General features: G+C 45.2%; 1 protein-coding gene and 1 long non-coding RNA gene across 4 annotated transcripts in view; one reads left to right on the forward strand and one right to left on the reverse strand.

Moving 5' to 3' along the window:
• Positions 1-169: 169 nt before the first annotated feature.
• Positions 170-25,793, reverse strand: part of LOC110528359 (contactin-2) — a 70,220-nt gene continuing 44,596 nt past the window's right edge. For both annotated transcript variants that reach the window (XM_036983945.2, XM_036983946.2), the window contains 20 exons: positions 19,493-19,634; positions 19,195-19,367; positions 18,842-18,937; positions 18,520-18,732; positions 17,798-17,900; positions 17,389-17,570; positions 17,139-17,275; positions 16,778-16,907; positions 16,509-16,659; positions 15,771-15,898; positions 15,480-15,655; positions 14,288-14,408; positions 13,866-14,024; positions 13,519-13,739; positions 13,181-13,415; positions 12,784-12,899; positions 11,877-12,063; positions 7,252-7,364; positions 6,608-6,776; positions 170-3,752 (listed from right to left, as the gene is read on the reverse strand). In XM_036983945.2, the coding sequence (XP_036839840.2) occupies positions 3,643-3,752; positions 6,608-6,776; positions 7,252-7,364; positions 11,877-12,063; positions 12,784-12,899; positions 13,181-13,415; positions 13,519-13,739; positions 13,866-14,024; positions 14,288-14,408; positions 15,480-15,655; positions 15,771-15,898; positions 16,509-16,659; positions 16,778-16,907; positions 17,139-17,275; positions 17,389-17,570; positions 17,798-17,900; positions 18,520-18,732; positions 18,842-18,937; positions 19,195-19,367; positions 19,493-19,634 (3,062 nt within the window). In that variant the 3' untranslated portion in view covers positions 170-3,642. The remainder of the gene's footprint in view (positions 3,753-6,607; positions 6,777-7,251; positions 7,365-11,876; positions 12,064-12,783; positions 12,900-13,180; positions 13,416-13,518; positions 13,740-13,865; positions 14,025-14,287; positions 14,409-15,479; positions 15,656-15,770; positions 15,899-16,508; positions 16,660-16,777; positions 16,908-17,138; positions 17,276-17,388; positions 17,571-17,797; positions 17,901-18,519; positions 18,733-18,841; positions 18,938-19,194; positions 19,368-19,492; positions 19,635-25,793) is intronic.
• LOC110528360 (uncharacterized) lies at positions 7,877-13,002 on the forward strand. Of its 2 annotated transcripts, none has more exons than XR_002474239.3 (3): positions 7,877-8,115; positions 12,448-12,634; positions 12,776-13,002. It is a non-coding gene; the product is annotated as an uncharacterized LOC110528360 (long non-coding RNA). The 2 variants fall into 2 exon arrangements; XR_016497385.1 differs by having other exon boundaries at positions 12,448-12,574.

A 25,793-nucleotide genomic window follows, 5' to 3' on the forward strand; every position in this document is an offset into this window, starting at 1 on the left:
AACATACATTCCACAGACTTTCTAGGTGCAGGAGTTATCAGATGGGAAAATATAGGAGAAGACCCCCTGTTCAAAAGCTGCCACGGTTTTAATGTACAGTGGCATAACACTTGACAAAGACAGTGGTTGTGTAAAGCTCGTCATCGGTGGAAGGAAGAATGGACCAAAGTGCAGAGTGGAAAGTGTCCATGATGTTTATTTTCAAAAAACACTCAAACAAAAATAATACATTCAAAAATGAAAGCGAAAACGAACAGTTCCGTCAGGCACAGACACTAAACAGAAAATAACACCCCACAAAACCCAAACGGAAAATACCAACTTATATATGATCCCCAATCAGAGACAACAATAGGCAGCTGCCTCTGATTGGGAACCACACGCGGAAAAAACAACAAAGAAATGGAAAACATAGATTTTCCCACCCGAGTCACACCCTGACCTAACCAAACATAGAGAATAAATAAGGATCTCTAAGGTAAGGGCGTGACAGTAACCCCCACAAAGGTGTGGACTCTGGCCGCAAATCTAAACCTATAGGGGAGGGTCCGGGTGGGCATCTACTCTCGGTGGGGGCTCCGGTCAGGGATCGTCGCCGGGACCTCCGGACCGTAGATCGTCGCTGCAAGCTCTTGACTGGGGACCGTCGCTGGAGGCTCCGGACTGGGGACCGACACTGGAGGCTCCGTGCCCTGGATTTTCACTGCAGGCTCCGGGCCATGGATCATCACTGGAGGCTCCGGGCCATGGATCATCACTGGAGGCTTTGTGCCATGGATCATCACTATAGGCTCCGGGCCATGGATCATCACTGGAGGCTTCATACGTGGAGCCGGAACAGGTCTCACTGGACTGAGGAGACGTACTGGAAACCTGGTGCGTGGAGCTGGCTCCGGGCCATGGATCATCACTGGAGGCTCCGGGTCACGGATCATCACTGGAGGCTTTGTGCCATGGATCATCACTATAGGCTCCGGGCCATGGATCATCACTGGAGGCTCCGGGTCATGGATTATCACTGGAGGCTTCGTGCCATGGATCATCACTACTGGCACCGGGCCATGGATCATCACTGGAGGCTTCATACGTGGAGCCGGAACAGGTCTCACTGGACTGAGGAGACGTACTGGAAACCTGGTGCGTGGAGCTGCCACAGGGCTTACCAGGCTGGGGAGACATACTGGAGGCCTGGTACATGGAACCGGAACAGGTCTCACCGGACTGGGGAGATGCACTGGAAGCCTGGTGCAGGCACCGGATACACTGGGCCGTGGAGGCGCACTGGAGGTCTCGAGCATAGAGCTGGCACAACCCGTCCTGGCTGGATGCCCACTTTCGCCCGGCAAATGTGGGGCGCTGGCACAGAGCGCACCGACCTGTGAATGCTCACTGGAGACACCGTGCGCATCACCGCATAACACGGTGCCTGACCAGTCATACACTCCCCACGGTAAGCACGGGGAGTTGGCTCAGGTCTAAACCCTACCTCCGCCAATCTCCCCGTTTGGGGCTGCCTCTCGTGTTTCCGTTGTTGAGCTAACTCTTCGTATAGTCGCCGTTCCGCTCTCGCTGCCTCCATCTGCTCCCTTGGACGGCGATACTCCCCGGCCCGTGTCCAGGGTCCTTCTCCCTCCAGGATTTCCTCCCATGTCCAGTCCTCCTGGCCACGCTGCTTGGTCCTTCTTTGGTGGGGTGTTCTGTAACGCTCGTCGTCGGTGGAAGGAAGAGTGGACCAAAGCGCAGCGTGGAAAGTGTTCATGATGTTTATTTTTGAAGAGACACTCAAACAAAAATAACAAATTCGAAAGCGAACAGTTCCGTCAGGCACAGAAACTAAACAGAAAATAACACCCCACAAAACCCAAATGGAAAATACCAACTTATACAGTATATGATCCCCAATCAGAGACAACGATAAACAGCTGTCTCTGATTGGGAACCACACGTGGCAAAAATAACAAAGAAATAGAAAACATAGATTTTCCCACCCGAGTCACACCCTGACCTAACCAAACATAGAGATTAAATAAGGATCTCTAAGGTCAGGGCGTGACATGTTGACATGTTGCTTTTGTAACTCTGGAAACATCGGGAACATCTAAACAGCTTGCGGGAATTATCTTTGCTTTACACCCAAATCAATATCACAGGGGCTTCATGATTAACTAGCATATGCAGTATGTTCCTTAGATGTCGTATCCTTGCCGTGAACCCTTCTCAGACAGACAGTATTTATGGCAGGTGTGTTGCATGATTAACAGTTAATGAACAACAGGACATGTTACATAAAAGTTCATGGATAAAGGGTGACAGAATAATGGTGGCATTAATAATAATACTAACGATAACTCTGTACTTTGGTGATCACACTTTCATCGTATTTTTGCTGTTGAAAGAACTGATGAAGCTCTTTATCAAGTTGAGTTCTCTCATCTAAACATAAACAATAAAAAAGGTAAACATTCATTTGGACCATTAAAGTTATTCATCCGGATGCTGCCATCGCAAACAAATAATAAAGCAACCAAACAAATACACAGGTAGACAATCCAAAGAGAAAAGGGACTATTTTAAACAGAGACTGTGTCATAAGAAAGACCAGTAGGCTAAGGTAGCGTTCTATTTACAGTGAGTTCCATTTGAAGTAGACTTTCTCAAAAATCATGACATTTATGACATCACTGTTTTATCCCCCTTCATCTTATTCTAGATACAAACGTTTGAGTTGGTCAGTGTCTGAGAGAACCAGAGATGTTGTCTACTGTTCCGTATGTGTGTACCATAGATAATTACAGAGGACTCATCATTTTACCTGTCCCATTATGGGGTCTGTGAGCGCACGGGCAGCGCCATTGAGACCATCTCCATTTTGAGGTAGTACATTTTCTTCTACTACTACTTCTATGAGTTGGTAAAAAAAAAATGAAAGGGTGCATACTGCCACATGGTAGTGTGTTGCTTAAACAGGTATAAAGTGAAGGTTGGCAATTTACTGCCACCTGCAGTTACGGAATGTTTGATCACAAGTATAATTCATTGGCTGATCCCTCCTGAGGACCTGGATGGAATTATGTGATCCTTCCTTAACCCATAGGATGTCCCACCCATTTGACAACTTCAAAATGGTGAAAGTCCTCAATTGCGCAGCCCTTGCTAGAACGTGCTTTTGGGCACTAGAGTCCTCTTTCATTCTCAATGGTATGTACACATGATGCTCTACATACACAGGCTGATTTGGGTGACATACGCCAGTGAGCCTTGGGTTTATAGCAGAGTAGGGAAAGCCAGGAGACATGGAGAGAGTGACCTATTGCTGTGAAGCACAAAGGCCTCTCTTATCCCCATAAGGCATGGTTCTAACGACACCAATGTAACTGACAATCAGGTAGTCTGACCCACTTGAAACCCCATAGACACACACATAAAAAAATTACCCTCTTTGATTTTCTTATAAAAAGAATAAAGTAACCATTAGTCATTTTGACAACTCCCACCATCCCCCTTGCTTCAAAATATTACCCCACACATCCCTCCCCACCTATTCAAATTCATCCCTTAACCCCACCCCAACAAAACTCCAGATAGGTGAATTTGACCAATCGGCTTAGATCATGAAACATAATGTCCAGGGATTGTTGTAGATCACAGGTCCAGTAAGCCAATGAGAGTGATGGAGAGTGTGGCGGTGAGCAGGAGAGGAGCATGATTGGACCATGGGGATCCCGCCTGGTTCTGCACCATCATTCCAGTTCCTGTTTGAGAAAGAGAAAGAGAGCGAGATAGAAAGCGAGAGAGAGAGAAAATTGGGGACATGCTCTGGTACAGTATTATCATAACAGTTGCCTTCTTGTCTCCTTTGCTTATTGAAGGAGTCACAGTTCTAATACTGAGCTCAGTAAGCAAAAGCTAATTGACAGACACTGACTAACAACCACTGTCTCTCTGACTGGCTCACACAGCCCTCCCGGCTCTAGAGACTGGGACTGGAACACAGCTAGTCTTAAGCATACTCCAAATAACAATGTGTGTGTGTGTGTGTGTGTGTGTGTGTGTGTGTGTGTGTGTGTGTGTGTGTGTGTGTGTGTGTGTGTGTGTGTGTGTGTGTGTGTGTGTGTGCGCGAGCGCATATGTGTTCAGTATGTGTGCATTCCTGCATGTGTGTGATAGACAGGCACTAATACAGAATCCAGTGAGGTAAACCCCCATTAACCCTCTCTACCTCTCATTAAACCCTGTCACTCACTGACAAACCTCAGCTTCCCACACCAGCCTAGCAACCTCACAGGCAGCAACGGGACTCCAGAAAGCTACCCAGATCCAATATTCCAATTCCCACTTGAGAAATGATAGGCTATCAGAAACAGGAAGGCCAAAAAGGTCAACAAGGACAACAACCACCAGAGCCACTGCCTGTTCACCCCACTATCATCCAGAAGGCGAGGTCAGAACAGGTGCATCAAAGCTGGGACCGAGAGACTGAAAAACAACTTCTATCTCAAGGCCATCAGACTGTTAAACAGTCATCACTAACATTAGGTGGCTGCTGCCAACACACTGACTCATCTCTAGCCACTTTAATAATAAAAAAATGGATGTAATAAATGTATCTCTAGTCACTTTAAACAATGCCACTTTATATAATGTTTACATACCCTAGATTACTGATCTCATATGAATATACTGTACTCATCTACTGCATCTTGCCTATGCCGTTCGGCCATCGCTCATCCATATATTTATATGTACATATTCCTATTCATTCCTTTACACTTGTGTGTATAAGGTAGTTGTGAAATTGTTAGGAATTGTTAGATTACTTGTTAGATATTACTGCACGGTCAGAACTAGAAGCACAAGCATTTCGCTACACTTGCATTAACATCTGCTAACCATGTGTATGTGTAACCGATGTGAAATGGCTAGCTAGTTAGCGGTGGTGCACTCTAATAGCGTTTCAATTGGTGACGTCACTTGCTCTGAGACCTTGAAGTAGTGGTTCCCCTTGCTCTGCAAGGGCCGTGGCTTTTGTGGCGTGATGGGTAACGATGCTTCGTGAGTGACTGTGCTTGATGTGTGCAGAGGGTCCATGGTTCGAGCCCAGGTTGGGGTGAGGAGAGGGACGGAAGTTATACTGTTACATATGTGACCAATAAAACTTGACTTGACATGGATTTCACAGAACAGTTTGACCTCATCCTCCCAGCTAATTATGACTGGGCTGCCTTGTATAGCCGCGTGGTTCCAATTACCACTTAAGCTCTTGTAACCTTCTTTGTGTGAAAGCTAGCTTATCCTGTTAGCCATGGGCTAGACTAGCTGTTGGGGCAGACTCATGCAGAACAGGAGATGGGATTTTGTTATTTTATATTTTATATAGAGTAGTCCTAGGTGGGGTTGTGACTTAAACTTGGCACAAAACCTTGCCTGAAGAAGCTCTGGGTCTATGTGGTGTGTATAGAGTTGCAAAGCTATTGGTAATTTACCAAGGTTACTGGAATGTTGGTCAAGAACAGGTCATCTATGGCAACGTTGGTAATTTATACTTGTATAACTTTTACATTTATTCATATTTAACATGATTTTTTTTTTTATATCTGTGTCCATATTGTCCATGGGTTTCTAGTGGACAGACCATATGTGATTACGTGCGTCTAGGTGAGAGGTGTAGGAGTCAGGCGCAGGAGAGCAGGGATGTCTGAGAAGCGTGTTTAATACAAACTACGCTCTCGATACTGAGAACTCGTGCAAACGCACGGAGGAACAAACACAGTTCCGACACTCAAATACACGTGCGTAACCGTGAAAACAACAAACTTTAAATACAATCGAGCACAATACACAAAAGTCTAATCCCGCACAAACTAAGGCAGGCAACAGGTTACCCTATATACACACAGAAATAAACGCAAATGAAACCAGGTGTGAAAAAGGAACACAGACAAAACAAACAGAAAAGGAAAAAGGGATCGGTGGTGGCTAGTAAACCGTCGATGCCGAGCGCCGCCCGAACAGGGAGAGGAGTTACCTTCGGTAGAAGTCGTGACACCATAAGTGTCAAGATAATATAGACTAATTAATGAAAAAAGTATCTAATCAACAATGGCAACTCTGCAAATCTTCCAACAATTGTATTTTATCACAACTGCCAGCAGTTTGGCCCTAAAACAACAAAGACATATTGACATCGTAAATTCAATTAAAGTGGGTAAAAAAAAGACAAAGGCTATTTCATGCTGAAACCCTCAGTAGAAAAACCAATGGTATTATTTCATTATTTAACATAGTATACATGTGATAAGGCCACACGGAGGGACAGAGATAATTAGACACCTGTGATAATCTGAACTACCCAAAAAGGCCCTAGATGCAATCTGATAGAATTCCACAAAATCCTTGAAAGTTACAAAAATGATGTTAGTGTGCACTTGTTCACTTCCCTTCATTGATATGAAAGGAAATGACTGGTATAAGAAATATGGTAGAAACAATCTATAGCCCATCCTTTCACCAATCCAATGCTTATAGATTTAGGGGCAGTAGTGAACGAGTGTACACTTTATGAGAAAAAATATATTATTGGGACACACACAGTCAGTCCAAGTCTCACCTGAGTCTCGAGAGACGATGGTCTCTTGTGCGGCTCCGTCGCCCCCCTCCCCCCAAGAGCGTATCTCCAGGACCACGTAGCCATTGTCTTTAGGTAGTGGCAGGGTCACAGACGTCTTCCCCTTGTCCAGAACCTTCAGAGCAGACTGGCCCTCGTGCTTGTACAGGACCTGAGAGAAGACAGAGGGAGGGAACCTATTCACACAATTTCTACAGAGGAAATACATTTGTTGGGTTATTGAATGTGTCCTTTCCACCTTGATGGACTATTATTTGTTTTATTAAGATAATGTTTTCATTACTTTTGTGTTCTCTCTGCACAGCATCACACTATAAAACCAGAATAGGATGGTTCATGTTATCTACCGATGATATGTCATATCTTTAATGTTTTTCTATTGCCAGGCTGAGCCTTATCAAATGCTCTTTGATTCCTTTACATGACCTTTTTATTGCACTACATATCTGATTATTTACAGAAGGTTTTACAAGTAGCTTATGAGAACAACTTTATTCATTTTGACCACATAATCCCTTTCACTTCACACATGTTAACAGGATTTAATATATTTTGACAGTGCATTCGCAATATGACAAGAACATACCTACCTGCACACACCTCTCCTACAAACAGACACCACTCACCTTGTAACCCAGTACGGCTGATTCATTGTCTAGGGTCTTGACATGATCCCACCTAACAGTTACCCATGAGCCATCAGTCTTCCAGGACACGTTGCCAGGGGGACGATTCGGAGCTGTAAAGGTAAACGAAGGAAAACAACTAGAGACACCAACTTATTGACCTGCCTCACCTTCCGGGAGTCACATGACCAAGACATGAATTAAACTTAGATACATGTACTTGAAAATACAATGGTCTCACACACGTTTTACGGACACAGAAACATGACGATCCAAACTGTAGCCAAAATGCAAACCAAAAGGCATGATATCATATAGAATATATTAATATAGGCATATTTTTGCCTAATGTTGACAGTGGGTTAAGGTATCAGTATCAGTAGCTTAAGGAGAGGAGATCAGCACAGACATGATTCCCTCTCACTCTATAAATCCTCCACAAGAATCCCTTTACACTCTTAAGCCCAGTAGATACTGGTAGCCAGGTGCATATCCACCCTCCCCAAAACACTGGGCCATACTTACGAACTTCAGACAAAGTTTAAATTCAAGTTTAAGCATCAGCCAATAAAAATAGTTGGTGTATTGTCACGCGATAGAATGCTGCATTGCAGCTGGTCCCATCAGATAACATGGCACACGTCAGCCCTATGCTAAGTTCACCAGGTGGCTGTAATTATTTCCTTTAACAACTTCCTCATCAGCCTATCAAAGATGTTAAACTTGTGGGCGACAAAAGTCAAGCGGCACAATCTGCTTTTGAAGTTACTAAAAAGCTTCTTATTTAAACTGGATGTTTAGATCACAGTGTAGTGATCCTGGCACCTGGTACTTTTCACGGTGTGCTGCAAGTTGGAATCCCAGGTGAGATACATTTTCTTTCCTTTAAAATATAGAATGACATTTGTAGTGTTAGTGTGTTGCAGGGAATTGCATACAAAACCTTGGAAATGAAGATCACCAATTGACTACTGCTACTACGCAGGCGTATAACATTAGTGCGTATAACATTAGCGACGCTCCACCACTCCTCAGAATGGTGCATGTTTAATACAGTTTATATCAAAGCTGAATCAATGTCTTGCAAGACCACTTAATGATGAATTTGTATTCTACATAGGCCAAGCATACTGAATATAATAGCATAGTATAACAGTAGTGTTAGACCAAAAACGTCCTTTAATTTCTGATGTAGGCTACACTTACATGTACAACATTTGTATGCGTTGTTAGAATCATCCACTTTGTCATTTAAGCCTTATTTGAATTGAGCTTTGAGGACCATCAGTGAACAGTTTTTTTCTCAACAAAAAAGCTTGACTTCACAGGGACTCAAACTCACAATTACTGTGCCCCAGAGATGACAAGTTAAACCCCTTAGTGCTGTATGCCATCTGGCAGGGATATCAATTGTGGTAAATGACAGCTTTTTGACAAGGCCACAAGGCTCTTTGTCTTTTTTTTTTACAAAGAACTTTGTCTGACTTTAGTAGCTAGTAGCCTTGGCAAGGATGCATCATGCTACATATTGATCTTTGTGACAGACCAAGTGGAACAAAAGTAAACCTTGACTTTGGATGTTTACCAAATCCATCTGGAGGCCAAGTTGACCTATTTCATTGAAATACCGTTGGTTTGTGGAGAAAAAGTTGAACATCTTTGATAGACTGATGACGAAGTTGTTACAGGAAATATTCAGTGCCACCTGGTAAAGTTAGCATAGGGCTAACGTGTGCCAGGTTATCTGATGGGACAGCTACAATGTAGTGTTTTATCACGTGACACTACGTCAGCGATTTAAACTGGCTGATGCTTAACTTCTTGGTGACAGGGGGCAGTAATTTCACGTCCGGATGAAATGCATGTCCAAATTCAACTGCCTGCTACTCATCCCCAGAATATAAGATATGCGTATTATTAGTAGATTTGGATAGAGGACAGTCTGAAGTTTCTAAAACTGTTTGAAACATGTCTGTGAGTATAACAGAACTTATTTAGCAGACAAAACCCTGAGGACAAACCATTCAGATTAAATTTGAGGTCACTCTCTTTTCAATGAGTTTTGATTGGGAATCCAGATTTCTAAGGGGCCTTCTTGCAGTTCCTATCACTTCCACTGGATGTCAACAGACTTTAGAGAATGGTTGAGGTTATTCCTTTGTGTAATGAAGAAGTACGGCCATCTTGAACGAGGGTCACTTGAAGTGTACTGTTAGATAGAGGTGCGAGACCAGAAAGCATGCTACAGTTTGTTTTCTTCCTGTATTGAACACAGATCATCCCGTTTTCAATTTTATCGATTATGTACGTAAAAAAATACCTAAAGTTGTATTACAAAAGTAGTTTGAAATGTTTTGGCAAAGTTTACAGGTAACTTTTGAGATATTTTTTAGTCACGTTGCGCAGGTTGGAGCCAGTGTTTATCTGGAACAAACGCACCAAATAAATTGACATTTTGTATATATATCTACGTAATTAATCAAACAAAAGGACGATTTGGGATGTTTATGGGACATATTGGAGTGCCAACAAAAGAAACTCGGCGAAGGTAAGGCATGATTTATATTTTTATTTCAGGGTTTTGTGTCGCGCCTGCAGGGTTGAAATATGTTTTCTCTCTTTGTTTACGGAGGTCCTATCCTCAGACAGTTTGCTTTTGCCGAAAAGCCTTTTTGAAATCTGACATGTTGGCTGGATTCACAACAAGTGTTTCTTTAATTTGCTATCTTACATGTGTGATTTAATGATAGTTTGTTTTTATAGTAATTTATTTGAATTTGGCGCTCTGCATTTTCCCTGGCTTTTGGCCAGGTGGGACGCATCCCACATATCCCAGAGAGGTTAAACTTAACCTTGAACTTAAACTTTTTATAATGTTTGCAAATATGGCCCCATTGTGTTTGACCCCCTGGGATGTTATGTCATATATACGGAATGGTGTCTTGATGCTGGCAACACTGTGTGTGTGTGTGTGTGTGTGTACACATGTTAGGTATCCTACAGTGCCTTGCGAAAGTATTCGGCCCCCTTGAACTTTGCAACCTTTTGCCACATTTCAGGCTTCAAACATAAAGATATAAAACTGTATTTTTTTGTGAAGAATCAACAACAAGTGGGACACAATCATGAAGTGGAATGACATTTATTGGATATTTCAAACTTTTTTAACAAATCAAAAACTGAAAAATTGGGCGTGCAAAATTATTCAGCCCCTTTACTTTCAGTGCAGCAAACTCTCTCCAGAAGTTCAGTGAGGATCTCTGAATGATCCAATGTTGACCTAAATGACTAATGATGATAAATACAATCCACCTGTGTGTAATCAAGTCTCCGTATAAATGCACCTGCACTGTGATAGTCTCAGAGGTCCGTCAAAAGCGCAGAGAGCATCATGAAGAACAAGGAACACACCAGGCAGGTCCGAGATACTGTTGTGAAGAAGTTTAAAGCCGGATTTGGATACAAAAAGATTTCCCAAGCTTTAAACATCCCAAGGAGAACTGTGCAAGCGATAATATTGAAATGGAAGGAGTATCAGACCACTGCAATTCTACCAAGACCTGGCCGTCCCTCTAAACTTTCAGCTCATACAAGGAGGAGACTGATCAGAGATGCAGCCAAGAGGCCCATGATCACTCTGGATGAACTGCAGAGATCTACAGCTGAGGTGGGAGACTCTGTCCATAGGACAACAATCAGTCGTATATTGCACAAATCTGGCCTTTATGGAAGAGGGGCAAGAAGAAAGCCATTTCTTAAAGATATCCATAAAAAGTGTTGTTTAAAGTTTGCCACAAGCCACCTGGGAGACACACCAAACATGTGGAAGAAGGTGCTCTGGTCAGATGAAACCAAAATTGAACTTTTTGGCAACAATGCAAAACGTTATGTTTGGCGTAAAAGCAACACAGCTGAACACACCATCCCCACTGTCAAACATGGTGGTGGCAGCATCATGGTTTGGGCCTGCTTTTCTTCAGCAGGGACAGGGAAGATGGTTAAAATGGGAAGATGGATGGAGCCAAATACAGGACCATTCTGGAAGAAAACCTGATGGAGTCTGCAAAAGACCTGAGACTGGGACGGAGATTTGTCTTCCAACAAGACAATGATCCAAAACATAAAGCAAAATCTACAATGGAATGGTTCAAAAATAAACATATCCAGGTGTTAGAATGGCCAAGTCAAAGTCCAGACATGAATCCAATCGAGAATCTGTGGAAAGAACTGAAAACTGCTGTTCACAAATGCTCTCCATCCAACCTCACTGAGCTCGAGCTGTTTTGCAAGGAGGAATGGGAAAAAATGTCAGTCTCTCGATGTGCAAAACTGATAGAGACATACCCCAAGCGACTTACAGCTGTAATCGCAGCAAAAGGTGGCGCTACAAAGTATTAACTTAAGGGGGCTGAATAATTTTGCACGCCCAATTTTTCAGTTTTTGATTTGTTAAAAAAGTTTGAAATATCCAATAAATGTCGTTCCACTTCATGATTGTGTCCCACTTGTTGTTGATTCTTCACAAAAAAAATACAGTTTTATATCTTTATGTTTGAAGCCTGAAATGTGGCAAAAGGTCGCAAAGTTCAAGGGGGCCGAATACTTTCGCAAGGCACTGTACATACGTGGTCTCCTGGTAGTGACAGTGGTTCTGGGTGAGGCTGGTCCTGTGCCAGCGCTGTTGTAGGCCATTACGGTAACATGGTACCGGGTGCTGGGTCTCAATCCCACCACACGAGCCGTGGTCTCAAGCCCAGCTGTACGCACACGGTCTGCAGATGCCTCCCGCTCATGCTGACGCCAGTACCGGATCTGTAAACACAAACATACACAGCATTGTCAAACAATTAGTTACGTGACCGTGGGTACATCTCTTAAAGGAATGAGATGCCTAATACTGGAATTGTTTCTTCTACTGAAAAAAAAACACACACTTTGTCAAATCATTAGGAATGTTAGATACCTGTACTCTTCCTCACAATATACTGTGGTTCTATAAATTTGAGCATATTTTCTGGTGAGCCTTGTATCTAAGCCCTTTGCTGTTTTTTGATTCACCTGAAGGCACTGTGTATTCTGTATTTTTTACTCACTTAAACTCTGTTTCCTTTCAAATATGTACAATAAAAAAATATGAAAGTGTGACACCTGTTGAACCATGATAATATTAATGATTCTGCCATTGTTTCCCCACAGGGCCATCGTGATAACCAACCATCAGACCTAATCTGCCTGTCGACAGACTGAACATGCTGATCCCAACCACACACAGGCCATCTAATACATTAGTACCATCTTTATTGGTGTGAGAAGATAAGATGAGGTGAGGTCAACTCCAGGACGGTCTCTCACTGGCGTCAGGGGACTGATGGCACCATAGATGGTACTGACTGGGACTGACTGGTTTTGAGCAAAAGTCCAGAGATGGGTCCCAAATGGCACCCTATTCCATTCATAGTGCACTACTTTTGACCAGGGCTCATAGAATAGCTTGTCACATATGTTATATGCTGGTGTTGTGCAGGTCCTGACCTCATATCCTTGGAGGATACCGTTGGTGCTGAGATGTTGGATGGGGTCCCACGACACCTGCATCTCGAATGCTGTCAGAGCCGTGGCATTGATCCTCAAGGGCGCCACCGTGGGCTCTGCATGGAGGGTCATGGGTAAAATAAGGGTTGGGGAGTCGGATCATATCTAACACACATAAGTACAATAAACACAATTAATTTACATAATGTGGTTGGTAAACATCTGCCTTTTTGTGTTTTTGTTCGCCCTCTTGTGGCAAACAAGCATAATGCTCCTAATCCTTCCTGCATGCCCCAGACCTGTTCTGACTCAGCCTCCTCTGCAGAGTGCACCAGGGTGATCTGACTGAAGGGTTAAGGCTAGGGTTGAGGTTAGGGTTAGAGTTTGGGTTGCTCACCCTCTTCTGCAGAGTGCACCACAGCGATCTGGCTGAAGGGACCCTCTCCTTTACGGTTGTAGGCTTTGATCTTCACCTCAAAGAGGCAGTAGGGAGACAGGCTCTGGTTGGAATAAACGTAGCGAGACGACTCCACGTTGGAAACACGCTCCACCACCCACGTTGGAGAGTTCTGCTTCCGGAATGCCAGGATGTAGCCGAAGCCATCTCCGTTCTGGTACTCTCTGGCCATGGGCTGGGATCAGATTCAAACAAAACTTTATGTACATTTTCACAATGACAAAACTCTCTCTCTAACACCCCCACCCACCCACACACACACACACGCACACACTGACCGTCCAGGTGATGATGAGTTCGTTGCGGTCTCCTCCTCCTCCACCTAGTCCACTAGGGGCCACTGTGGGAGCTGCTTGCTGGGTGCGTATAGTGTGAGAGGACATACTAGGCTCTCCACTACCCAGGATGTTACTGGCAATGACCTGGAACTCATAGTCCATCCATGGCAACAGGCCAACCACACGAATCGACTCAGCATTGCCTTCAATGTTAGATGGGTCTGTGGGAGAAGAGAGGAGGAGAATGCGGAGGAAGGAAAGAAGGAGAAGTCAGGGACTAATTGATTGACACAAAAACACACAGGTACACAGATAAGCACACACATAGACAGTGGTGGTCCTCTTACCTGTCCTCATCCTCTTCCAACCAGGAGACAGTGGAGAGTGACCCATGATAATATACTTTCCGATGGGGCTGTGGTTGTCATAGCCACGACTCCAACGCAACTCCACCGACGTCGAGGCAACGTTCTTCACCACCAAACCACCTGGAGGTCCCGGGGGACCTGAGGAGAGACAGTTGGAGAATGCCTAGTCAGGACTTTTATCTAACCTCCTTCATGTACATGCAAGTACAAATTCTCACCCAGAAAGTAGTGGACGTAGCTCATTGTGGCCTGGGGATAAGGATGATTATGTAAGTAATTAACTCAAAAATCCTCATAAAATGTTACAATTAAGTTCTGCAATGCTGTAAAACAAACATTTTATAAGGATGACCATCATAGAAAAGGTCAGGTGAGTTGTTGTGATATGATCGGGGTCTTACCTCTGACCACCAGTTTAGCGGAGGCTGAGGCGCTGTCCACCACAGTCTGAGCTGTACAGCTGTATGTTCCTGCCTGACTCAGATGACCACTCACTATCAACAGGTCACCTACGGTCTCCTTCTGTTAGAGAGAGATAGATGGGTGGAGAGGGAGAGAGAATGGGAGGGTGGAGAGAGAGAATGAGAGTGAGAGATTAAAAAGAAAGAAGGCGAGAGATTAGAGATTAAAGAGATGAAAGAGGGCAAGAGATGAGATGAAAGAGAAAGAGGGCAAGAGATGAAAGAGATGAAGGAGATTAAAGAGAAAGAGGGCATGAGAGAAATTAAAGAAAGAGTGGGAGAGATTAAAGAGAACGGGGCAAGAGATTAAAGAGATTAAATAGAAAGGGGGCAGAGATGAAAGAGAGATTAAAGAGAGAGTGCGAGAGAGATTAAAGAGAAAGAGGGCGAGAGAAAGACAGAGAGAAAGGGAGGCAGATATATATATAGAGAGAGAGACCGAGAGAGAGAGGAGAGAGAGGAAAGAGAGAACAAGTGATAGTGGAGAGAGAAAGAGAGAAAGAACTTGTTTAGTAATTGGAGACATGGTCTGTCTGCTACAGAGAAACAAGCCAGATATTCAGTATTCATATCATCACCATTTCACAGCAGTATTGAAGGTAACTTTAATTAAAATTCAATTCAATTATATCCAACACTCGGATTTAAAAGTATATACCATTATAAAGATGACTCCAGTGACAGTGAAATATTGGTGCTGACCGAAACTTGTTTGGGTCAACATTCTAAACTCTAATCCCCAGTACACCCAGAGTCACATCATCAACCTAGAAGTGTTAGGTCAGCAAGACGTGAACGGTAGGGAGGGAGACACATTACACGGATGGTCTCCTTGATATGGTCTGCAGCATAGATCTTAAGTGATTCAATTAAGCGTATAATAGCTGTCTCTAATAAAATGTTTGTTGTTTAAATAAACCCTGCTGAATGATTCTTATTTCCATTAATCACACTGGGAATCATATTAATTTCAAGCTGTTTGATTCCAAAATCAGTTAAGCAGTTTCATTAAATTTCTAACTCTTTGATTCAAAATAACCCCAAAAGAACCCGTGGAGTTTTTTTGTGTCATTCATCATGACGCACCCCCATTCCTGCAATGGTTTGCTCTGCTGTGGCCTGACTAACTCACCCCCTCCACGCGATGGTACGGTCCGCCGGGGTCCTCCAGGTCCAGCAGAGCTCCGTTGAGAGCCCAGGTGAAGGTGAGGTCCATGGTGGGGTCATGTGAAGCGTGACACTGCAGCGTGACGTTCTCCCCCTGGTTGATGTCAGCGTTAGAGGGAGCCAAGGTGATCTTAGTAGCATCTGGAGGGAAGGAGGGAAAGGACAAAGGGGAGAGTAGGAGGGGAGGATAGTGAGGGAGTTCAGTTACCTCTGACAGATTCAGTGTGTGTGTGCGCGCGTGTGTGTGTGTGTGTACCTCTAACAGAGAGGTGTCCAGTGCTGTTGGCCTTGCCCAGGTAGTTCTCAGCAAAGCAGGTATACTTCCCCTCATCGGCCCTGCTGATGTTGTGGATCCGCAGCATCCCGTCTGGAGTCACTGTCACCCTGGAAGAAGAAGCAGGAAGCTCAAGTTACTTCATTATCTTTTTGGGCTTTTTAAATGTTTGGGCCTTTTAAGTGTTTGCAGTTTGTTGCTAGACGGGAGTTAAGGACGAAATCAAATCTAAAACATGACAGACTCTCCTTCAGATCACGTTTCTCTTCTAATCTCCATTTGACCTTAACTTCGACCTTTTATGTTTACTTCCCTCTGGAGATGTATCAAGTGAACATTCATACACGTACACACATGCGCATAGACACACAGGTTAATTAATTATGTTTTTCATCTAGACACACAGACCTAACAAAGCACCAAAATGTGATGAAATCCGAAGAAATAGGTTCCTTTGATACACACATAACAGGGGAATGCTCTTTTGATCTTACCTTCTACTATATACCTATTGCACATTTTGGTTTCTCAATCAAGCCTCAGGGTTGAGGTGTGTGTGTGTGTGTGTGTGTGTGTGTGTGCGCCTAAGTGTGTGTGTGCGTGAGTGTGTGAAAGGGGAAAGGAAAAGAGGGATACCTAGTCTGTTGTCCAACTGAATGTATTCAACTGAAATGTGTCTTCCGCATGAGTGTGTGTGTGTGAGTTAGTGTGTGTGTTTACCTGCTGCTGTTGGTAAGGAGCTCAGTACCGCGGCTCCAGAACAGGGTGGGTTTGGGGGCGGCTCGTGGCCGACACTCCATCATCACCTGCCCCCCTCGGGCTGCTGGGACAAGCCTCCTCACCGGGTTGGAGCGGAAGTCTGGAACTTGGACTGGAGACCACAACATAGGGTGGAGGAGAGGGGGAGAGAAGTTACAACTGAGTTCCAGTTCTCTTGGACTGCAGTGTTTACAGGGTTTGATTTTAACCCTTGAACCCTGACCTCTCACCTTGCACCCTCAGCTCAGCGTTGGAGTAAATGGTGCCGTGTTTGTTCTCAGCCACACACTGATACATCCCAGAATCCTCCAGGGCCAGGTTGATGACCTTCAGACGACCCCCATTGACCTCCACCCGGTCCTGAGAGAGAGAAAGGGATGGATTGAGAGATAAAGGGAGGGAGAGATAGTGGGAGAGATAGAGAGAGGGATGGATTGAGAGATAAAGGTAGGGAGAGATGATGGGAGAGAGAGAGAGGGATGTATTGAGAGATAAAGGAAGGGAGAGATGATGGGAGATAGAGGATTGTATGTATGTATGTATGTATGTGTGTGTGTATTTGTGTGTGTGTGTGTGTGTGTGTGTGTAAACCTGTGTGCTGAGGGGCTGTCCATTGCGTAGCCAGCGTATGGAGGGTCTTGGTTTGCCTGCTGCAACACAAGTCCAGTGCAGCTCAGAGCTGATCTCCACCTCAGAGTCACTCATAACTTGCAGCCACTCTGGCTGTGCTAGAAGGGACCAGATAAACACAGGGACAATAAAGTGCAGGTCAACACGCATGGTTTTGATGGTCATATTGTGTGTGTGTGTGTGTGTGGGGGGGGTTGTGTCTCTACCCTACCTTGCACGGTGATGCGTCCTTGTTGTGTGTCGCGGCCCTCAGAGTTGTAGGCCTCACACTCATACACCCCCTCTTCATGGAAAGTCATATCAGGCAGTGTGAGGATGGGTCCCTCTGCACTAGCCCCGGCCTTAGACGGCAACAGACCATCCACCTTCCTCCAACGAAGTTTTGGGACAGGACTGGGGAGGGGAGGAGTAGGAGAGGAGGATTAAGAGTGCAAGAGGGTTGGAGTTGGGGAGGAGGAGGGGGAGGGGGGGGAGAGAGAGAGAGGGGAAATGGTGGAGAGAGGAGGAGAAGGAGGGAGAGGCAGGAAGGGACATGTAGGGAGAGAGTGTGTGAAAACAAAAGAAATACAACAAATCAGAGATATCCGAACATGGGACAAGAAAATGGATCAGGGACTTACTTTCCGTAGGCGAAGCATTCCAGCTGGGTGGTGTGTCCTGTCAGGGCGTACGTCTCTGCTGGGAAACCCACTGTGATAGCAGGAGCTGACTTCCTGGCGTTGGCTGTGGTGAATAGAGAGGATATGTCAACAACAGAGAAAATGGCTGATGTGGTTCAAATCTTCCCTCTTACAGGAGAAACACACTTTATCCTTCCACTTTATTTCACTGTCCTGAAATTGTCAATTGAAATGTCAAAACTTTTCAAAGCTGTACAATTACTGTCATGTATTGTCATGTTGTGTCTTGTTTCTGTCCTTTCCCTTCACCCTGTCTCCCTCTGCTGGTCGTTATTAGGTTACCTTTTCTCCCCCAGCTGTTCCTTGTCTCCTCCTAACTACCTCGTCACCCCTTTTCCCACCTGTTCCCTTTTTCCCTCTGATTAGTCCTCTATATCTCTCTCTGTTTTTGTTCCTGTCTTTGTCGGATTCTTGTTTGTGTTTTTCATGCCTGAACCAGACTATCGTCATGTTTACTGCAACCTTGTCCTGTCCTGTCGGAATCTGCCGGTCCATCTGAGCCTACCTATGTTTTGTTATTAAAGAAGTTCTGTTTACGTTAATTCGCTTTTGGGTCCTCATTCACGCACCGTGACAATTACTGTGTAAGAGTAACAGAGTCTTGAATAGGCCTTTTTCTCACTCAGCTACATGCACAAACACACACACACAGAGTCCTGTACCATCTGGCTGCACGGTGAGCTGGTTAGCCTTGCTGAAGGTACTCTTGGTGCTAATGTCCATGTTGATGGTGGTGAAGCAGAAGTAACTTGCTGTATCGTTAGGCTCCGCCTTGGCCAGGTACAAGTTGCCCGTTACCTGGGAAACGAACCACCGACCCCCGTCAGGCTTCATGAAGCTAGGAAACTCGCTAACGAACCAGCGGTAGGAAAGAGCTAATGAGAGATGAGAGAGAGGAGAGGAGAGTGAGACTCGCATGTGTGTGAGTGTGCATGTGTGTGTGCATGTGTGTGTGTGTGTGTGTGTGTGTGTGTGTGTGTGCACCTGGGTAGTGGGCGGGGGGCTGGCAGGCTAGGAAGGCACCTGCTCCCTCGTAAGCCGTCTGTGGGCTCCTCCCTTCCCCAGGGAAGTCATGGAGGTCTGGAAAAGGAGGACAGAAGGATATCACAAGAATAAGAAAAAATCTAAGAAATCCACTCAGTCAAGACAAAAATGTACTTCTCACTCAGAAATGTATTCTTTTCACTATGTAAACCAATCAATGGAATGAGATGAGATCCAAATAAGGTTTGATGAACAACAACTGGGATCCAGTAAATGTTGATGAATATGCATTGTCCCCATAAACACTGAGAGAATGGAAAATAATACCTGAATAAATAAATCAATGTACTCACAACCGAATTTGAGGTTGGCGGCCCGGCTGAGTATGGTGCCACAGCGGTTGATGGCCAGACACTGGTAGGAGCCTCCATCATGGCCGAACTGGGGACTGCTGATCACCAGGTTACCGGCTACCAGTGTGTACCGGGGGTCACCTACAGGGACGTCTGTACCATTGACACGCCAGCTACCGGACAGGGAGGGGTTAGATGACAGACCTGTCCGATGCATACTCTGGCTGTACCCTTCTCTCTCATATGTGACCATTTGATTTGATTTGTTTTCTGTCTGTATGTCTGTGTGAGTGCTTACCTGTACGTAGCAGCAGGACTGGCTCTAGCCTGGCAGTTGAGAGTGACTTTGCCCTCACTGAGTCCCTCTGGGTAGACCACACTGCTAGGCTGCTCTTCAAACACTGGTCCACTGTCATGACCCGTTATGCACACGTCCCCGCCTGTGAACACACACAGCCAATCAGAATCCCCCATCACCCAATGAGGGAGTTCTATTAACCTGAGACATGGTGCACCGGTCTATAGCCCGTGGAGTAAACTGGCAAAATAGATGAGGGAGGTGCACCCGTCTCAAATGGAATAGTAATCTGTGCTGTTAGGTCATGTAATCAACAAGGTAGGATGGTGCATCGTCCACAAACACATAACATCCCTTTTACATAAAATATATGTTCATATTTTCAAGCAGAATTCTAGTCATTACTCCACGTGCTTAATCTAGCCTAGGCTACGTCACTTTGTTTTGAGCAGATTTTGCCTTGGGCTTGGAATAGGGAACAGGGAGGCAGCCCAGGGAGGCAGCCCAGGGTGGCAGCCCAGGGAAGCAGCCCAGGGAGGCAGCCCAGGGAGGCAGCCCAGGGAGGCAGCCCACGGAAGCAGCCCAGGGAGGCAGCCCAGGGAGGCAGCCCAGGGAAGCAGCCCAGGGAGGCAGCCCAGGGAGGCAGTCCAGGGAAGCAGCCCAGGGAGGCAGCCCAGGGAGGCAACCCAGGGAGGCAGCCCAGGGAGGCAGCCCAGGGAAGCAGCCCAGGGAGGCTGCCCAGGGAGGCAGCCCAGGTAGGCAGCCCAGGGAGGCAGCCCAGGGAAGCAGCCAAGGGAAGCAGCCCAGGGAGGCAGCCCAGGGAGGCAGCCCAGGGAGGCAGCCCAGGGAGGCAGACCAGGGAGGCAGCCCAGGGAGGCAGCCCAGGGAGGCAGCCCAGGGAGGCAGCCCAGTTACAAAATGAATGCAATCACTTTTCACCCAGTGCAAACTCCTCCCACCGAGGCCAGATAATCGAATCCCCTCAATGTCCTACTACCAGCCCCTTCCAACCAATCAGGAGTCAAAAACTGATTCCAGTGACTTTCCCTTTTCAAACAAGTAGTTTTGTATCACTTTAACATATTTTTGCTTAATTAAATGAAAATGTTTCATCACCAAAACATCCTGAATCCCATTCAGTTCACTAGAGGTAAATCAGAGGTTAATCTGTGCTTTTGGAAGCCAAGGTAAGAAACATTCGAATTGTCTAATTGAATGATACATTTTTACAAACAGAAGAATTTTCTTAAATGTAATCTAATCCAATTTTATCTGGTACTCTGGGAGAGTGTGGATATGGCCTGTTGTCCCCTATTCCCTCTTCCCCTGACAGAAACCCATACTTAGTTTTGCATGGCTCAGAGATGGTAACATAAAATATTAAAATCAAATCAAAATAAATCTAGAAGTATTTGTGGCGTACACAGATTAGCGAATGTTAAAGCAGGTGTAGTGAAATGGTCATGTTTCTAGCTCCAGCAGTGTTGTACATTTCTAACAGTACAATATGAATACACAAATAACCCCCCAAAATAACATAAAAAATAACCAACTAAAATGAAGAAATATCAGATTTGGTTTGTGAAGTAAATGTGTATGCAAGTGTGTGTGTGTGAGTGAGTAAGTGTGTGTGTGTGTGTGTGTGTGTCTGTGTGTGTCTGTGTGTGTGTGTGTGTGTGTGTGTGTGTGTGTGTGTGTGTGTGTGTGTGTGTGTGTGTGTGTGTGTGTGTGTGGTGTGTGTGTGTGTGTGTGTGTGCATGCGTGCTTGTGTGTGTGTGTGTGTGTGTGTGTGTGTGTTTGTGTGTGAAGCAGGAGTTGTGCAGGCAAACAGAGTACAGGATCCATCTGCACTAGAGGTGGGAGTGAGTCTGGAGGGGCTACAGGCTGTCAGGGATAATACTGTTGCTACAGTGAAGAGGAGAGAGAGGGAGAGGAGGAGATGGGTAGAGGGAGAAGAGGAGGGCCTGAGAGGGGGAGAGGAAGGAGGAGACATAGCTTAAAAAGAGGGGAAGATAGTGTTGGGGTGGAGATGAAGGGGAGAAGATAAACAAGTGTTGGGGTGGAGAGAGTGAAGAGAGGTGTGGGTAGAGGTGGAGGGGAGGAGAGTAAAGGGTGTAGAGGTGGAGAGAGGGAGGAGAGGCACGGGTAGAGGTGGAGGGGAAGAGAAAGCGATAAATGAGGAGAGTAGAAGGTGCAGGTGAAACAGCAGGCTGGAGCAGACAGCTATTCTCAGGGTACACAGAGAATCAGGGTACACAGAGAATCCATGTTACACAGCACAAACTGGGTTAGAGATGCCTCATGACCATATGGGAATCCTCATGGCACAGAGCGTGTGTGAGAGAGAGAGGGAAAGAGGGATGGTGTTTTTGTGCGTGATGTGTGTATGTATGTATGTGTGTGTATGTATATGTATGTGTGTGCGTGCGTGTCTATTGTGTCTATCTTTTTCAGCCATCTATTTCCTGTGTTTGGGGGCTGCGAAATCCACTGGTCACTTACTGTAAATCTCGCTGGATTGATTGCTTTCATTTTACACCTGCAACCCTTTCATACTCTTGCTTGTGCCTGTCATTTTTTCCCGCTAACGTTACGACCAGGGAAATGTTTGTAATGACCTGTCAAACACATCCCGGTAATGGCTGAAATGGGCTCAATGGGATACCTTCGCTTTCTGTGGAATCAATAAGAAAGCTTTGCCTGGGATTTAACACACCATCTCCACATCACAAGAAAGAGAAGAAACAAAACTTTATTTTGATGGGTGTTCATTTTTGTGATTTTTTAAAAAAAGTTATAATTTAAAACAGTTGAAATTTTACAAAATAGAATAGTTGAAATGAAAGCAACTTCCGAAAATGAAAACTCGGATTAGTGATATTAGTGATATTATGCCTAATCTCACAAACAATGTAAAGTATGTTGAGATAGGTGTAATCTAGAGCTAAGCATGTTGATTTTTAATCCCAGGGTATCCTGCTATTGACACACTTGTTGAATTACGCAAGAGAACATCACAACAAACGTAATTAATGAGGCAGTCTAGACAGCACAGGTGAGTGCAGGTAGGCCAAGACAGCAGTACAGACATGTCTCTGGACCCACTCACTGTCACAGTCAAACTCTGGACCTAGTTTTGTCCGATGGAATAAATGTTGTGATCTTAAAGTTTTTCCTCATAATCCTGGACTATCGGACCACCATTTTATTACGTTTGCAATTGCAACAAATAATCTGCTCAGACCCCAACCAAGGAACATCAAAAGTTGTGCTATAAATTCACAGACAACACAAAGATTCCTTGATGTCCTTCCAGATTCCCTCTGTCTACCCATGGACGCCAGAGGACAAAAATCAGTTAACCAGCTAACTGAGGAACTCAATTTAACCTTGCGCAATACCATAGATGCATTTGCACCCCTAAAAACTAAAAACATTTCTCATAAGAAACTAGCTCCCTGGTATACAGAAAATACCCGAGCTCTGAAGCAAGCTTCCAGAAAATTGGAACGGAAATGGCGCCACACCAAACTGGAAGTCTTCCGACTAGCTTGGAAAGACAGTACCGTGCAGTACCGAAGAGCCCTCACTGCTGCTCGATCATCCTATTTTTCTAACTTAATTGAGGAAAATAAGAACAATCCGAAATTCCTTTTTGATACTGTCGCAAAGCTAACTAAAAAGCAGCATTCCCCAAGAGAGGATGGCTTTCACTTTAGCAGTGATAAATTCATGAACTTCTTTGAGGAAAAGATCATGATTATTAGAAAGCAAATTACAGACTCCTCTTTAAATCTGCGTATTCCTTCAAAGCTCAGTTGTACTGAGTCTGCACAACTCTGCCAGGACCTAGGATCAAGGGAGACGCTCAAGTGTTTTAGTACTATATCTCTTGACACAATGATGAAAATAATCATGGCCTCTAAACCTTCAAGCTGCATACTGGACCCTATTCCAACTACACTACTGAAAGAGCTGCTCCCTGTGCTTGTCCCTCCTATGTTGAACATAATAAACGGCTCTCTATCCACTGGATGTGTACCAAACTCACTAAAAGTGGCAGTAATAAAGCCTCTCTTGAAAAAGCAAAACCTTGACCCAGAAAATATAAAAAACTATCGGCCTATATCGAATCTTCCATTCCTCTCAAAAATTTTAGAAAAGGCTGTTGTGCAGCAACTCACTGCCTTCCTGAAGACAAACAATGTATATGAAATGCTTCAGTCTGGTTTTAGAACCCATCATAGCACTGAGACTGCACTTGTGAAGGTAGTAAATGACCTTTTAATGGCATCAGACCGAGGCTCTGCATCTGTCCTCGTGCTCCTAGACCTTAGTGCTGCTTTTGATACCATTGATCACCACATTCTTTTGGAGAGATTGGAAACCGAAATTGGTCTACACGGACAAGTTCTGGCCTGGTTTAGATCTTATCTGTCGGAAAGATATCAGTTTGTCTCTGTGAATGGTTTGTCCTCTGACAAATCAACTGTAAATTTCGGTGTTCCTCAAGGTTCCGTTTTAGGACCACTATTGTTTTCACTATATATTTTACCTCTTGGGGATGTCATTCGAAAACATAATGTTAGCTTTCACTGCTATGCGGATGACACACAGCTGTACATTTCATTGAAACATGGTGAAGCCCCAAAATTGCCCTCTCGAGAAGCATGTGTTTCAGACATAAGGAAGTGGATGGCTGCAAACATTCTACTTTTAAACTTGGACAAAACAGAGATGCTTGTTCTAGGTCCCAAGAAACAAAGAGATCTTCTGTTGAATCTGACAATGAATCTTAATGGTTGTACAGTCCAAGTCCAAGTCAAGTCTCAAGTTGTTTGATTTTCTATCAAGTCGAGTCTCAAGAAATCAAATTTGTGACTCGAGTCAGACTCCACACAGCTGGTGTGTATACAGTATGTGTGTGTGTATGTGTGTGTGTGTATGCATGCGTGTGTGTGTGTGTATGAGTGTGTGTGTGTGTGATTCACTTCATCAACAGACCAATGGAGCATTGACGGAGCTAGTAATTACAATTTCATGGACTGCGTGCTGTCCACAGGGATCGACTATGCGTGACTGCACGCTTGGCTACAGTGGAAAAGCTTTTTTAATTTCAACAAAGGAACGCTACAACACATCTTCATTTATCATTCATGAGATCCCTGAATTATTTCAACTCTGTCGTCAAAAGAAAAAAAAGAAGAAAAAGACATCTCAAGAAAATCGAATCCCTTCCGCCTGCTGGTAAAAAGAAACAGCATACAATTTTAATCTGGCCTGAAGCCCCCAAGATCTGCAGACCCCCTACTTTTGGATCTCCAGACACACACTCTCACACCCAACCATCAGTCTGATAGCACGCATGGACATGTTGAGTGTGTGTCTGGTGTGAGAGGCAGTGGCTGTCTAGGGAAGCACCATAACATAAATAGGTTGCATTGCAGGGGAGAGGTGAAGGAATGGGAGGGGAGAGGTGAATGAAGGGGAGGGGAGAGGTGAAGGAATGGGAGGGGAGAGGTGAATGAAGGGGAGGGGAGAGGTGAAAGAATGGGAGGGGAGAGGTGAAGGAATGGGAGGGGAGAGGTGAATGAAGGGGAGGGGAGAGGTGATTGAAGGGGAGGGGAGAGGTGATTGAAGGGGAGGGGAGAGGTGAAGGAATGGGAGGGGACAGGTGAATGAAGGGGAGGGGAGAGGTGATTGAAGGGGAGGGGAGAGGTGAAGGAAGGGGAGGGGAGAGGTGAAGGAAGAGGAGGGGAGGGGAGAGGTGAATGAAGAGGAGGGGAGAGGTGAAGGAATGGGAGGGGAGAGGTGAATGAAGGGGAGGGGAGAGGTGAAGGAAGGGGAGGGGAGAGGTGAAGGAAGAGGAGGGGAGAGGTGAATGAAGGGGAGGGGAGAGGTGAAGGAAGGGGAGGGGAGAGGTGAAGGAAGGGGAGGGGAGAGGTGAAGGAAGGGGAGGGGAGAGGTGAAGGAAGAGAAGGGGAGGGGAGAGGTGAATGAAGAGGAGGGGAGAGGTGAAGGAATGGGAGGAGAGAGGTGAATGAGGGGGAGGGGAGAGGTGAAGGAAGGGGAGGGGAGAGGAGAGGTGAAGGAAGAGGAGGGGAGAGGTGAATGAAGGGGAGGGGTGAGATGAAGGAAGGGGAGGGGAGAGGTGAAGGAAGGGGAGGGGAGAGGTAAAGGAAGGGGAGGGGAGAGGTGAAGGAAATGGAGGGGAGAGGTGAAGGAAAGGGCGGGGAGAGGTGAAGGAAGGGGAGGGGAGAGATGAAGGAAGAGGAGGGGAGAGGTGAAGGAAGAGAAGGGG

This window comes from Oncorhynchus mykiss, chromosome 7, assembly GCF_057628025.1.
Source record: "Oncorhynchus mykiss isolate SJ-2025 chromosome 7, ASM5762802v1, whole genome shotgun sequence".
NCBI lineage: Eukaryota > Metazoa > Chordata > Actinopteri > Salmoniformes > Salmonidae > Oncorhynchus > Oncorhynchus mykiss.